At 36.2% G+C, this 13,407-nt stretch overlaps 8 protein-coding genes across 9 annotated transcripts; 7 read left to right on the top strand and 1 right to left on the bottom strand.

Annotated features, from left to right (window-relative positions):
- The first annotated feature begins 397 nt into the window (after positions 1-397).
- LOC132783471 (COMM domain-containing protein 5) lies at positions 398-1,415 on the top strand. Its single transcript, XM_060788641.1, has 3 exons — positions 398-793; positions 878-1,021; positions 1,086-1,415. The coding sequence occupies exons 1-3, from the start codon at positions 486-488 to the stop codon at positions 1,255-1,257; spliced, it is 624 nt and encodes a 207-aa protein (XP_060644624.1). The 5' UTR covers positions 398-485; the 3' UTR covers positions 1,258-1,415.
- A 90-nt stretch (positions 1,416-1,505) lies between these two features.
- On the top strand, positions 1,506-2,850 carry LOC132783468 (CD2 antigen cytoplasmic tail-binding protein 2 homolog). The gene is given in 4 exon segments (XM_060788635.1): positions 1,506-1,731; positions 1,869-2,061; positions 2,115-2,312; positions 2,315-2,850. Coding segments are annotated over 4 exon segments (942 nt in total). The 5' UTR covers positions 1,506-1,627; the 3' UTR covers positions 2,762-2,850.
- Positions 2,851-3,365: 515 nt separating this feature from the next.
- On the top strand, positions 3,366-4,422 carry LOC132783472 (cilia- and flagella-associated protein 20). Its single transcript, XM_060788642.1, has 2 exons — positions 3,366-3,834; positions 3,901-4,422. Exons 1-2 carry the CDS (start codon positions 3,559-3,561, stop codon positions 4,222-4,224), a joined length of 600 nt encoding a protein of 199 aa, XP_060644625.1. The 5' UTR covers positions 3,366-3,558; the 3' UTR covers positions 4,225-4,422.
- A 17-nt stretch (positions 4,423-4,439) lies between these two features.
- On the bottom strand, positions 4,440-5,633 carry LOC132783465 (methionine aminopeptidase 1D, mitochondrial). The gene is made up of 3 exons (XM_060788632.1): positions 5,515-5,633; positions 4,708-5,381; positions 4,440-4,636 (listed from the first exon to the last, which is right to left on the bottom strand). The coding sequence occupies exons 1-3, from the start codon at positions 5,601-5,603 to the stop codon at positions 4,440-4,442; spliced, it is 960 nt and encodes a 319-aa protein (XP_060644615.1). The 5' UTR covers positions 5,604-5,633.
- A 75-nt stretch (positions 5,634-5,708) lies between these two features.
- On the top strand, positions 5,709-7,046 carry LOC132783467 (NAD-dependent protein deacetylase Sirt6). Its single transcript, XM_060788634.1, has 5 exons — positions 5,709-5,847; positions 5,916-6,043; positions 6,095-6,517; positions 6,585-6,708; positions 6,768-7,046. Exons 1-5 carry the CDS (start codon positions 5,782-5,784, stop codon positions 7,038-7,040), a joined length of 1,014 nt encoding a protein of 337 aa, XP_060644617.1. The 5' UTR covers positions 5,709-5,781; the 3' UTR covers positions 7,041-7,046.
- A 96-nt stretch (positions 7,047-7,142) lies between these two features.
- LOC132783474 (U6 snRNA-associated Sm-like protein LSm4) lies at positions 7,143-7,977 on the top strand. The gene is made up of 4 exons (XM_060788644.1): positions 7,143-7,234; positions 7,292-7,333; positions 7,417-7,515; positions 7,568-7,977. The coding sequence occupies exons 1-4, from the start codon at positions 7,232-7,234 to the stop codon at positions 7,883-7,885; spliced, it is 462 nt and encodes a 153-aa protein (XP_060644627.1). The 5' UTR covers positions 7,143-7,231; the 3' UTR covers positions 7,886-7,977.
- A 79-nt stretch (positions 7,978-8,056) lies between these two features.
- On the top strand, positions 8,057-9,318 carry LOC132783469 (uncharacterized). The gene is made up of 5 exons (XM_060788636.1): positions 8,057-8,247; positions 8,307-8,524; positions 8,585-8,752; positions 8,814-9,152; positions 9,210-9,318. Exons 1-5 carry the CDS (start codon positions 8,160-8,162, stop codon positions 9,273-9,275), a joined length of 879 nt encoding a protein of 292 aa, XP_060644619.1. The 5' UTR covers positions 8,057-8,159; the 3' UTR covers positions 9,276-9,318.
- A 4-nt stretch (positions 9,319-9,322) lies between these two features.
- Positions 9,323-13,127, top strand: LOC132783464 (thrombospondin type-1 domain-containing protein 4-like). 2 transcript variants are annotated; one of them, XM_060788629.1, is made up of 6 exons: positions 9,323-9,585; positions 9,910-10,209; positions 10,273-10,645; positions 11,847-12,048; positions 12,116-12,273; positions 12,340-13,127. In XM_060788629.1, the coding sequence occupies exons 1-6, from the start codon at positions 9,572-9,574 to the stop codon at positions 12,925-12,927; spliced, it is 1,635 nt and encodes a 544-aa protein (XP_060644612.1). In that variant the 5' UTR covers positions 9,323-9,571; the 3' UTR covers positions 12,928-13,127. The 2 variants fall into 2 exon arrangements, with proteins under 2 accessions (XP_060644612.1, XP_060644613.1); XM_060788630.1 differs by having other exon boundaries at positions 9,405-9,585; positions 10,276-10,645; positions 12,340-13,125.
- The last annotated feature ends 280 nt before the right edge of the window (positions 13,128-13,407 follow it).

The following is a 13,407-nucleotide window of genomic DNA, read 5'->3' as shown; positions in this document are numbered from 1 at the left end:
TCTGACAAGCAGTATTACACTTTTATTTATTTGGATTATTGTATTTAATGAAATAATGATCTAATGTTTCTGGACTACATTTTTCTTTTTTTTTACAAACGAAATATTTAACAATTTAAAATGTCTTAGACATGTCTTTGTTTTGACTAATAAACTATATTAAACAGATATATTTTTAAATACATTTATAATATTTTGTAATTTGTATGATGATATATGATCTATAAAAAAAAAAACAAAATGATTTAGCTTGTTCTAAAAAAATAATAAATTTCATACTTTTAAATTTTGGTATAATTATTATTATATAAACATTTATTCAATGTAAATTTCCCGCTAGTACTTACTCTTAACTATCGTGTACACAAAAAAATGCGATGATTTTGGTTCTTTTAACTCCAATGCATATTAACGTCTCTAAAATGAACTAGGTGAATTGTAAAGATAATCATTAAAAAAGAAAACAAACAAATTGCAAATAAAAAATGTCTTCGAACTTTCGATATCACATCTTAAAAAGCGTCAAACCGTATACTATTTATATTCCACAACTAACGAAATCAGCACTCCGTGTGTTAATTCAAGTATCTGTGCACTATATAGAGACGAAGAAGTCATCTCCCGACGTCTTAGCATTGGCAATCAACAAATTGAAAAATGCAGGCCACGAAGTACCCAAGAATTTTTGTGAGTTGTTTACAATGATCTTGTTAATAATGCAAATATATTTGCGATATCCCAAAGGAGTTGTCAAAGACCATGAGCTTCGCCAATGCTTAATAGATGATTTGGGGTAAATACTAAAGTCCAAATAATCGATTTATGCGTTCTGACATGTGTATGTACATATGTATTATAAACCACAATTTTTGTTTAGTCTGCCAGATGCATCTGCGGAAGATTTGGGAAAAGTTCTATTAAATCATCGAACAACTCTAAGTAAGAATTTCTCTGATACAAAAATGGAAAGAGCGAAAATGCTGGATATGCAATGGCGAATTAATATATCCTTAACATCCACGTGAGATTAAATATAAGATGTATGTACTGTTTAAGACAATATTTATGATTTCTTCTACTTCTAGGATGTCTCAACTCGATAAACCTACCATAGTTTTGCACTTTAAATTAATCAATGGTGAATATAGAACCTTGGAATTGCCGTTATCCATGTTTCAACGTTTACGTTTCAATGTTGCGATGTTACTAAGCGAATTGCAGTCCCTACAGAATCGACCTGTTTTGAAACAATTTTAATACGGCAATTAATGAAAATTGCAGTAGTATTATTATTTATACTAAGTACAAATATATGTATGTATATATTCGTTGATAATTGTGTGCGCATATTTTCAAATATCTGTTATGCCTGAAAATCCTTTATTAAAATGAAAAACCATTCTTTTTTATTGAAATTATAATTTGAAATGTTTATACAGTCCATAGCTAACATTTTGTTGATGCGCGTCACAAAATGCGGCCAGTGAGAACATTTCAAACGTAATCTCTAAAATGAACTGGATCACAGAGAACTAGTACATGAATAGCAAATGAAAACAATAGGCTTGTTGTTTTGTTAAGGTGTTTAAGAAAAAGTAAATAAAAAGAAATTGCTCCATATTTAATTATGGCGTCGAAAAGAAAGCAAAATTTTTCGCACGAAAATAGCGATATGTTTAAAAAGAAACACACATTGGACTCTGATGAGGAGGACTCCGATGACTATGAACGGTGAGCTAAAAAAATGAGCGTTTGAAGTGTGCTCAGCATTTTAGATGCGGAGCATTCAAGTGCTTTACTTTGCAATGGAATCGATTGCTTGGCTTTTTTATTTTGTTTGAAATAAGTGCTACTATAATCTATTTTAGCGAAAACCTGAATGATAGTGACATTGAAGGCGGTGAGGAGGGTGTTGGAAAAGTAGTGGACGATGTAAAAATAACGCCATTCAATATGCGCGAGGAACTCGAAGAGGGCCACTTCGATAAGGATGGTCACTATCATTGGAATAAGGACACGGAAATAAAGGATAACTGGCTTGATAATATTGACTGGGTTAAGGTACATAAGCTACGAAATGGCTATTTTTTTTTATTAATTTGCTTATCTAATAGGTAGAGAATGACAAGAACTATTTTGATCCCAACAATGAGGAACTGAACGGTGCAGGAGATGGTGTACCTTCATTTAATCTTGCGGCATCGCTTAGAAAAATGATTGAGTTTATGAAGGCGGGCGAAAGTGTTCAAATGGCTTTACAAAGATTGGGCCGCAAGCGTCCTAAATTATCAACGCTTGAAAAGCTTAAGCAAAAAAAAAAGCGGGAATAGAGAACATTGAAACGCAGCAAATAGCGAAGCTAACTGAGGTGGCGAATGAAATACTTTCAAACACGGGAAACATGGACATTTATCAAGAAACATATGAGAAGATCATGCAGAAACTAGAAAACTTGCCGGGCCCAAGCAAGCCAGTTACAGAGTCCTTTGATATGTATGCAGATGATTTTGAAGAAAAGGAGTCCAAACGCTTAAAGACAACTCAAAAGAAGGAGGAGGAGGACGAACCGAAAACTAATGAAATCAAATGGGAATTCAAATGGAAACAAGCTGATGAAAACATTCAAGGTCCATATAGTACAGAAACGATGTTAAATTGGTCAACGGGCGATTATTTCAAAGATGGTGTCTACGTAAGAAAAGTTGGAGAAAACTCGAGTTTTTATTCGAGTAATAGAATAGATTTCGACTTGTATTTGTAATGTACTTAAATTTCGTAAATTCTGCTTTTTTAAGCAGAAAATAATAAATCTTTTCGTATACATTTTAGGTTAGATTTGATGTTAATAAATGAGATCGTTTATAATTTTTGCTCATTTTGTAATATACTGATACAATATGTAAATAACAATTAAATACATTAGTCGTTGAAACCGGGTACGTTGTGAGGAATATTGCCTCCAAAGTAAAAAAAATGTTCGTTGTAGCAACAGTATTTTTCAGCTTGTTCAGCATTTGGAACTGTAATCTAACGGTCAAATTTATGTAATTTAATTTATAGTTTAAATGTTTCTATATGTGCGTATTTCTGTGTATTCTTTTCTAAACAATTTGAAGATGTCAAAGACTTTATGTTCTTTTTTTATACTAAATAGGGTGTCCCGCTCTCGTTTTATTTTAAACCCTAACTTTGCTGATGTTATTTCAAATGTAATATTAAAATGATTGTTTTGTACTCTATATGGATAAATTACATAAAACTGTCTCATCACTAGAAAAAGTGTGGCCAATTTGTAGTCGGGCAAGATGCATTTTTATTAGTATATTTTTCCTATAGTGTCTTTTGCAGCTTAAATTGCGGTCACGCTGTTGCTCTTAGCAACACATTGTTGTTTACAAATTTATTGACTAAATAAAATTAGTATACTTTTGTACATTGTGTTCGTAACTTTTACAAATTCCGGCTGCGAAAAATTGAACGGCCAGCGAAAACTGGCCAAATAAGAAATTGGTCAAGCTAGAAATTACGCTGTCGGCATAGTCAACAAAATTGCGCGAAATGTTTAAAAACACGTTTCAATCCGGCTTCTTGTCCATACTCTACAGCATTGGTTCGAAGCCATTGCAACTTTGGGACAAGAAGGTGCGAAATGGACACATCAAGCGCATAACTGACAATGACATCCAAAGTCTGGTTCTTGAAATTGTGGGAACCAATGTGAGTACAACATTCATAACATGTCCGGCAGATCCGAAGAAAACATTGGGCATTAAGCTACCCTTTCTGGTAATGATAATTAAGAACATGAAGAAATACTTTACCTTCGAAGTGCAGGTAAGTACTATACGCTCCTATTTCATTGGGCATCCAGAATAAACAGACATATATTGTATTTGACAGGTTCTCGACGATAAGAATGTGAGACGCCGGTTCCGTGCGAGCAATTATCAATCTACCACTCGGGTGAAGCCGTTTATTTGTACAATGCCAATGCGCTTAGATGAGGGTTGGAATCAGATTCAATTCAATCTATCTGACTTCACTCGACGAGCCTACGGCACCAACTATGTTGAAACTTTGCGGGTGCAGATTCATGCAAACTGTCGAATTCGACGAGTTTATTTCTCTGATCGGCTCTATTCGGAGGACGAGCTGCCGCCAGAGTTCAAGCTCTTCCTGCCGATACAGAAGCCCGTGCAAAAGTCAAATGCTATATGCAGCTAACTATGTTAAGCACGGATATTACTCCAATTTCAACTGGCAATTTCACAAACACAAACATCCGCATCAGCAAATTATTTCACGTGGAAAAAAAAATTGAATGCAAGCCGGCATAAGTATTTATTCACAATTATATGTTCATTTGCTTCGTTCAACTCTCTGCAATAAAATTGAACATTTGTGTATGTCTCTAACAATTTATGTAACAATATGTATTTCTAGTCTGCACTTGTGAGTATATCGACACCATTTTCTGTTATTAAAATAGTGTGCTCAAATTGGGCACTGCGAGAATCGTCCAAGCTAACTGCCGTCCAACCGTCTTCTAAAAGTCCTATTTCTCCACGGCCCAAAGACAGGATGGGTTCGATTGTAAAAGTCATGCCTGATTGCATTTCTCCAGGAACATCATTAGCTACAGTAGCATAAAAGCGATTTGGATTGCACAATTTCAATTCAGATTCAATTTCAAAAAGATCTGCTTACCATAATGGTAGATCTCGGGCGGGCCATGAAAATAGTTGCCAATGCCATGGCCAATAAATGCTGCAACTGATTCCAGCTTATGCTCACTGCAAAATAGGTCGATGCATTTACCAATCTCATTAAAGGCCACTCCGGGTCCACAGAGTGCAATGCACTTCATTAGGCATTCTCGTGTGGCACTCACAAGGAATCTACCTCGTTCATCAACGTCTCCCACAAGAAACGTTTCTGAGCAATCGCCATGGCAGCCATTCAGATAAACTGTTACATCAATGTTGATAATATCGCCATCGACCAACTGTCGATCATTTGGAATACCATGACATGCTACATTATTTATAGATGTACACACTGACTTAGGAAATCCTGCATATCGCAACGGAGATGGATACGCATTATGGGCAAGAATGCGCTTGTGGGCAAACTCGTCTATCTCATCGGTAGTTGTTCCAATTGTGGCCATTCTACCGCATTCCCTAAGAATTTGTGCTGCTAGTTTGCCACTCGAGCGCATTTGCTTGATTTGCTCCGCATTTTTTATTTCTGGTGTTCCTAATGTGTTGCCGGCTTCCATATGTTTGAAGTAGTATGGAGGTTTTTCAATATGCTCAGGTATGCTCCGTTCAACAGAAACTTTTCCAGTATCGTTAATTAAATCCCATTTGCCCTTATCACTGAAATACATCAAGATGATAAATAGTTTAATTTAAAACGAATTTTTAGTTGGCAAAACGGTTAACATCGAATGAATATTTTTATGAAAACTATCGGCTACACCTCATTATTTTTAATATTTAATACATATACCGTTTGGTAATTTGGAAAAAATTCCGATGTAAGTAATATGCACAGTTGTTAACATTTTTTAATAAATTTTGCACTGATCTAAACTGCATTTTGCTTTCAATAAACCATAACAATAAACAGCTGACAATATCGATTAAATAATAAATAAAACATTTAAGTATCGATTGCATGTATGTTTTGGATGCAGTTTCGATAGTTAGGTACTGCTCAAATGTAAACAATTATATTTGTAAACAACGTTTTTGCCTACACTATTAATATTAAAAAATGAGCTGCAATTATGCAGAAGGCCTGTCTGAATATGAGAATAAAGGAATACTTGGCATTGCAGAAGTGTGTTAATAATTTTACTTACGATACTTTAATAAATATTTACCCACATTTTTATTCATATTGTCTAGAATTTTGACACCGAAGAAGTTGTTCACCAAAAGTGTAAGGAGTTGGCCAATTTAATTAAAGAGTCGAAGCATGTTGTAATACACACAGGCGCAGGTTTAAGCACATCCGCCGGTATTCCTGATTTTCGGTAAGCTCACATTAAACAAATTTCCATTTTCTATTTTTGACACAATTTCAGAGGACCAAATGGCGTCTGGACACTTGAGAAAAAAGGTGAAAAACCGACATTTAACACATCATTTGACGATGCGAAGCCCACCAAGTCTCACATGGCTCTGCGGTCGTTAGTTGAGCATGGTTATATTCAATATATAATTTCACAAAACATTGATGGTCTGCATCTAAAATCTGGACTAGATAGAAAACATTTGGCTGAGTTGCATGGCAATATGTTCATCGACCAGTGTCAAAAGTGTCGTCGACAGTTCGTTCGATCGACGGCTGTGGAGACGGTAGGTCAAAAGCCATCGGGAATTCCCTGCAAATCGAATAGTTTTGGTAATAGCCGCAGTTGTCGCGGAGGCGTTTTGCACGATACTGTTTTAGATTGGGAAGACGACCTGCCCGAGCGTGATTTAGATATGGCCTTCATGCATTCCACGTAAGAAATATGTATATAATATCCTAAAATTGTTGCATATTTTATCTTTTCATCTTTGAAAAATTAGTTTGTCGGACTTAAACATTACCCTGGGAACTACTCTTCAAATTGTGCCAAGTGGTAATTTACCTCTTAAAAATCTCAAGCAAGGCGGAAAGCTGGTTATTTGCAATCTTCAACCAACGAAACATGTAAAGTCAATAACGAATAATTGCGTTTAATTACAGAACTGATGCTATACTCATTACAGGACAAGAAAGCAACTCTTGTTATTTCGAGTTACATTGACGAGATATTGACTAAAGTTTGCAAACGTCTAGGTATTGAAATTCCAGAATACTCCGTAGAAGTAGATCCCACGAAAAAGTCAAATATTTCGGAATGGACTCTTCCCCAAAAAAATGTTAAAGAATTGGATAAGCAATTCAAGCAGTATCAAAAAATGACAGCAAAAAAACAAAAAGGTTTCACGAAGTTTTTAACAGATGATAAAAATATAAAAAAACCAAAAAGAAGCGAATAAACAAATGTAATAATTTATTAACAAAATTCGAAATCATTTAAATTGTGGTTAATACATAATACATTCGATATTATCGAAAAAGTATAGTTGCGATGAATTATCGATATTTCACAATCTAATATCCCAGCCGTAGCCTCTCATCCCTAGTGAATGTTTCTTGCATGTTTCAATAATAACATAAAAGAAATATAATGGTAAGTCGATTATAAATTATATTGAATATAAACAATTATAAAGCTTTCCTTTTGCAGTTGCCTTTATCTCTTTTAAAAACAGCGCAGAGTCACCCAATGGTAAGTTTTCATGCGTTGAAACAGTATCGAGCAACGTGAGCATATTAAATTTGTTTTGTATTTTATTCGGCTCTGTCCCATAGCTAGTGGAGTTAAAGAACGGAGAAACTTACAATGGTCATTTAGTCAGTTGTGACTCCTGGATGAATATAAATTTGCGAGATGTAATTTGCACTTCAAAGGTTAGTTTAATCTCGCAAATGAGAACTGGAGTAACATCTTGTATGATTTCAGGACGGCGATCGGTTTTGGAGGATGCCAGAATGCTACATACGGGGCAGCACAATAAAGTATTTGCGTATACCTGATGAAGTAATCGACATGGTGAAAGAAGATGCTCAAGCAAAATCGCGAAATCGCGCAGAACTTAATAAGAATCGCGGCGGCAATTCGTCCCAGAATCAAAATCAACGAGGTGCCCGGAGTGGGAACCGCAATAACTTTAGTATTCGAAGTGGACCGAATGGTGGCGGATTGGGAAACGGTGGAATGCGTGCGGGAAATTCGGGTCAAGGAAATCGGCCGGCACAGGGAAATAAACTTAGGAAGTAATGTAAACTATTCTATGTAACCATGTACTATTAATGTAAAATTTCGACCTCATCCTTTAAAATAAATGATTCAAGAAAACATGTGTACATTCAAAGATTCAATTGGGTAGATTTTCATTTCGATATTTCAGAAATTAATGTTTGAAATGTTCAATTCATCGATTGCTTTCGCAATTGGATTGACATATCGATAAGATTGCGCTATTTCAACAGCATTCGACATTGACGCTTTAAAATTTTACATTCGCAAATATAATATTAAATATTAAAAAAAGATGGATACAATTCAATCGGATAGCAATACTGATGAGAACGAGCGCATTATAGAACTGCAGGAATTAATTGATCAAAATATTCAGATAGGTAAGTGGTGACACTCTTGCAAACCTCAAAGCCCGTCTAATGGCGTTTAATTTTAAAAGAAAATCAGATCGAGACCTGCACATTTGGCGAATCAATAACTGCGCTTCATGATATTATGAGTAAAGCAAACGATATAGTCCAAGGATACGAGGAACGCAGAACCAATTCTAGGGAACTAGTGCTCGATACTGAGCTACTCAGGCGCAATCATGAAGTTGTCGGCAAGGCCATTCAATATAATACGAATTTTACGGACCGAATGTTTTGTACTGCAGTTGTGAGTAAAAATTTTGGGTTTGGATACTAAAAGAATAATTGAGTCTAACACCTAATGAAGAATAATCTCGTTTTCAAAGACAACGTAGAAAATTGGGATGCACTGTGCACCCTCGCTTGCCAATTTGGAAGACCGCTCTTTACAAGCGCATCAATGCTGTCCTTTATTGATGCTAAGCCCAAGGAAGCTGTTCCCAAGCAACGAGTCGCACGCAAAAGCACGAAAAATGTATATATCCAGCACATTTGTTAGTTGTTTTTTCCAAATCAAATAATTATGCATCTTATAGATTGAAGAAAAACGTCCTGATGAAAGCGATAAACTTGAACGAAAGTCCAAAGGCGAAGGCTCAGCGGCTGTGAGACGAGTTATGAAACAAGTTAAGCACATCTACAGTAGTGGAAACAACGAACCAATACCATATTTTAAGCTCATTTGTAATCCGCACAATTTTATGGATACCGTGCAGAATTCTCTAATCATTTCGATTCTGGTGAAAGAAAATATGATTTCAATTGAGAATGGCAATGATGGATTGCCTTACGTGACAGTCAATTCGATGCCAAAAGAGAGCTCAACTCAGGATTCAAGTCAAGCCATTTGTGGCCTAAATGATGAGCTTTGCAAGGTATGAGTTACTTGTTAATATTAAATATATTTAACTAATTTCAGTATCACATTACAGAAGTACGTCAAGCATTATAATATTAAGGAGCCAATGCTGAATCGCGGAAAACTAGATGAACACTAATAAAACTGTAAAATAAAGATAACTATATAATTAAAATTAGTATTTGTTGAATAACATATGAAAAACGTTGAAATGTCTTATTGCTTATTGAAAACAATCTGGCTTCACCCAGAATACAGCATTACTCATTTCCGCCTCTCGAGATGAAATGTTTATTCTATCATTTCCATTGGGCGTTTATATTTATGTTTTTTTTGATTGGATTAGTTGCGTTTCGTCTTTTTCAATGGCATAAGCGGGCAGCGCACCACGGCAGCAGTACTAAATATCAATAATTTTGTAAAATCGAAAACAGAATGCAGTTGATAAGGTCAGTGAGCAAACCTTTAAAGGCAATATATTTAATTGTATGAACTGATAATCGAAAAATTTAAATTATTACATATTGAACGCATGGTCATTAGATTAAATCATTCTGTTAAACGTGTATTTTTAGCATATTAAAAGCGACAACACCTATTTAGTAATCTATAATTGAATAAGCAGATATGTATTTTAAATTATGTTCAATCATTTAAAAGTATAACAATAGTGTACAGAAGCTACCCTGTTGTTAATTATTTCCTCACTAATTTTTATTAGTTTGGTTCATATCAGATCAGTGGAATATTGAATATTTTTTTTTCTGTTTAAGAATTATTTTGTGCGTGTCAGTGGCGTTTTATTTGGTTATACAAACATGCAGTTCCACGGAAACGGCTTCATCGAACAACGGCAACAGCACAAACATATTGGTTAAGACTGATGCTGGGGAGGACAGTGACGATGATTATGTAGACTATGCGGATGAAAGCGAAGTTAGCAAGCAAAAAGGTCAGCGCAATCAGAATACATTTGATAGAGTCGGCACTTATTACTCTTGGGATCGCTGGGAGAAGTGGAGCAAATGCTCTACAACTTGTGTTCAAATCAAAAAGCGGAAGTGCTTGGAGCGGTACGAATTTGTCCAATAAACAAGTCAATGTTTTTTCCAAATTGGTTAACTTTCATTTATTAGCAGCTCCAAGAATTCAACTCAAGAGGAAACTGTGGAAAGGCGATTTTATCCAGGCAATGGCACATTGGGCTGCTCTGGCGTGCTCAAACGGTATCGACAATGTAAGGAAGAGCGCTGTAAGATTGGAAAACAACGACTGCGTGACGACCAATGCGAACGATTTAACTCTGTGCCATATCGTGAAGCGTTCTACAATTGGGTTGGGTACGAGAAAGAGCATGATGAATGTATGCTGTTCTGCCGGCAGGTCAGTTCTGATTTATTCATTAGTATGAACCAATCTGTCACCGATGGAACACCGTGTAATCGACCTGCTGTCTACTACACACAGTTCTACAGGCGCCAGGCAGTTTGTGTTGAGGGAATTTGTCGGGTAAGTGAGATGATAATAAAGTTCTATTCCACTTTTTGAAATGCTTCTCAATTGCGCATCGATAATTATCTTTTAATTAAAGTTTTACGAATTAATCAACTGGTGCAGAGCAGTATTGTCTAATGATTTGTATTGGGTCTTCTACGTAGGCTGAAGTATTTTAGCACCATGTATCAGTATTAAAAGCGTTGCGCATTCTTAGACGTTTTAAGGATACTAATTTCGTTATTTCGATGAAGGTATAAAGGTATCAGGTTAGCTGGCATTGTACGAGCTATCCTTCAATCCAACCTTAAATGCATATCGATGGATCAAGCCGTGTTATTATGAAGCTATAATTCATAACCAAAAATGTCCACATTTGCATTAGAGGAGTAATAAAGGCTTTCGCCAAGGGCATCAGAAATAATAACACCACCAGACATTCAATGCACAATGCTCAATGGTGATGGCCGTCTTTGCTTTCTGTTTATGGCCAAGTTAAATTGGCCAAAACCAATTTTCACCATGGCATGCAAATTGTCCAAGTACTTGGCACACGTTTTTATATTCCTATTCGCATTCGTATTCGTTGTCACACTGGCATTTGTACCTCAAACCTCAAATCGTTATCGTCTCTGTCTTGTGTCTTTAATATTGGCGGTGTGTAATGCTTTGGAGGATCGGGTTGGTGGGTTGGCGGAAGTGGACCACACACATGCAACTGGTATTTCTTGGAATGCTGCCAAAATGTAATAAATCTTAATTAATATCATTTGCCAATGATTTCCATATTCATTTGGCTTTCGGGCCTCTCCAATTTATAATTTAATTACTTTTCGTATGCGACGGCCAGTGAAAAGCTGCCACCACACAGTAGCGGGCTGGGGAGGTATGTGCGGCAAGTAAAAGAAAGAGTATAGATAATGGGAGTACGTTGCATGGGCTGGCTTTCTGTTGACATGACCCCATTATCGCTTGATAATTACAAATACTTACATACATATGTAATTAGCCCAGATACAAAGCCTTTGCATTGTTTTAATGTCTTATGCTCTCATTAAACTCTCAAATACACAAAAACTATGTCAAGCTTCAAGAAGCACTTAGGTGAAGCAGATTATTAGTTGTGAAATATTCGGTACAAGTTGTGAAATATTGGGTACAAGAAAATCAGATCAGAAAAGAGATTTGGTTATTATTTGACTTTTCTTTATTTTAGGCTGTCCATAGTAATGGCTTGATTCGTCCTACGACAACGCGAGATAGTCAACTTAAATGTGGCTCCGTATTGTGCACACGCATATCTCAGATATTTAAACAACGTAATCTAAAGAAAAATTATAATCATATCGTCACCATACCAATTGGGGCAATGAATTTATCAATTGGAGAAGAGAAAAAGCAAAGCAACAATTCTTTGGGTGAGCTAAATCGATAATATATAATATAATATCGCAATCAATTTAAGCGTCACGTTTATGTTTTCAGCTTTAAGGAGTCCTGATGAAGTCATTTTATTAAATGCGGATCAATCCAAGATGTCTGATGGTGGATTGTTTACTCTCAATAATGAAACGTATCAGTTTGATCGACAAAATGGTCTGATCACTTCAAAGGGACCTCTTGCGAAGGCTGTCATCCTAATGGTAATTTAGGCTTCACTATTCTGCAAAGTATATTTTAAAACAATAAAAAAATCTCGATTTGTCAAGTACTTTGTTGCAGACACAACGACTTCTGTAAATGATGTGCAATATAATTATACGCTGCCGATATCGTCCGCACCCGTAATCGAGGAAGAGGAATTCCAAGCGATCTGGGATGAATGGGGAAAGCCCATCAACGATTCGGACGCTGGTTATGGACAACGCGTTAGGGAGCGCAAGCGCAAACGATTTAACTGGAAATTGTTGGGATTCGGTGAATGTAATCGATCCTGTGGCCCTGGTACCCAGACGCCCATTTTTCGTTGCATTAATGCGCGTGAATCCTCATCGCGATATTACTCGCCAAGTCGTTGTGCCGTCATCGAAAAACCCACATTCAGTAACGACATCTACAACTGCAACCGTGGTCTCTGTCCTGCATTTTGGCGGCCAAGCAACTTCAGTGACTGTCAATGTCCCAACGGTGTCTCAATTGGCCGACGCACTCGTCACTTTGAATGCATGCAGGAGCAGATAAAGGGCAATGTCATACTCGTGCCCGATAAACTTTGCCCTGCCCGGGATGATTTATCTGAACCCTGTCGCTGTCCAATTATTCTTTCTAAGACGTTAAGCCTCGGCACTAAAGTATAGTGATCATGTGTGACATTGTAGTGGTAATATCTTCGGTTTGATTCAATCCTTGATGTAATAAACTTGAAGCACATCTTCGGCTTCCGAATATTTCTTGGGTGAATGAATTGACTTTAATATATTACACTGATGTCAGGAAAAGGGTCAATAAAGACGATTATCCATTTAAAATCTATGACTTCGTTCCGCAATTAATGACCCACTATCCACAAACCAATCCAAGAAAAGTTGTGCGTCTATGGTATGTATGTGTGGTTCTTTTAATTTTCAATTGTCCGCAATAAAGAATATCAAATCAATTAAAGAACACTTTTAATTAATGATGAAATCAAATGAAAATATTCAATTTATGTCTCTCGCTCTTTCCTCTAGAATTCGGTTAAACTATCAAGTTACGATCCAATTTTTTCTTTCTTTTTTTTATTGCTTTTCTAAAACTTTTTCTTATTAGCTTATGTGGGTTGATTTGCCGTACTCTGC

The sequence above is a fragment of the Drosophila nasuta genome, chromosome 2L (assembly GCF_023558535.2).
Source record: "Drosophila nasuta strain 15112-1781.00 chromosome 2L, ASM2355853v1, whole genome shotgun sequence".
NCBI lineage: Eukaryota > Metazoa > Arthropoda > Insecta > Diptera > Drosophilidae > Drosophila > Drosophila nasuta.
Note: the sequence above shows the minus strand (reverse complement) of the source record. Positions and strands in the feature narration are given on the sequence as shown.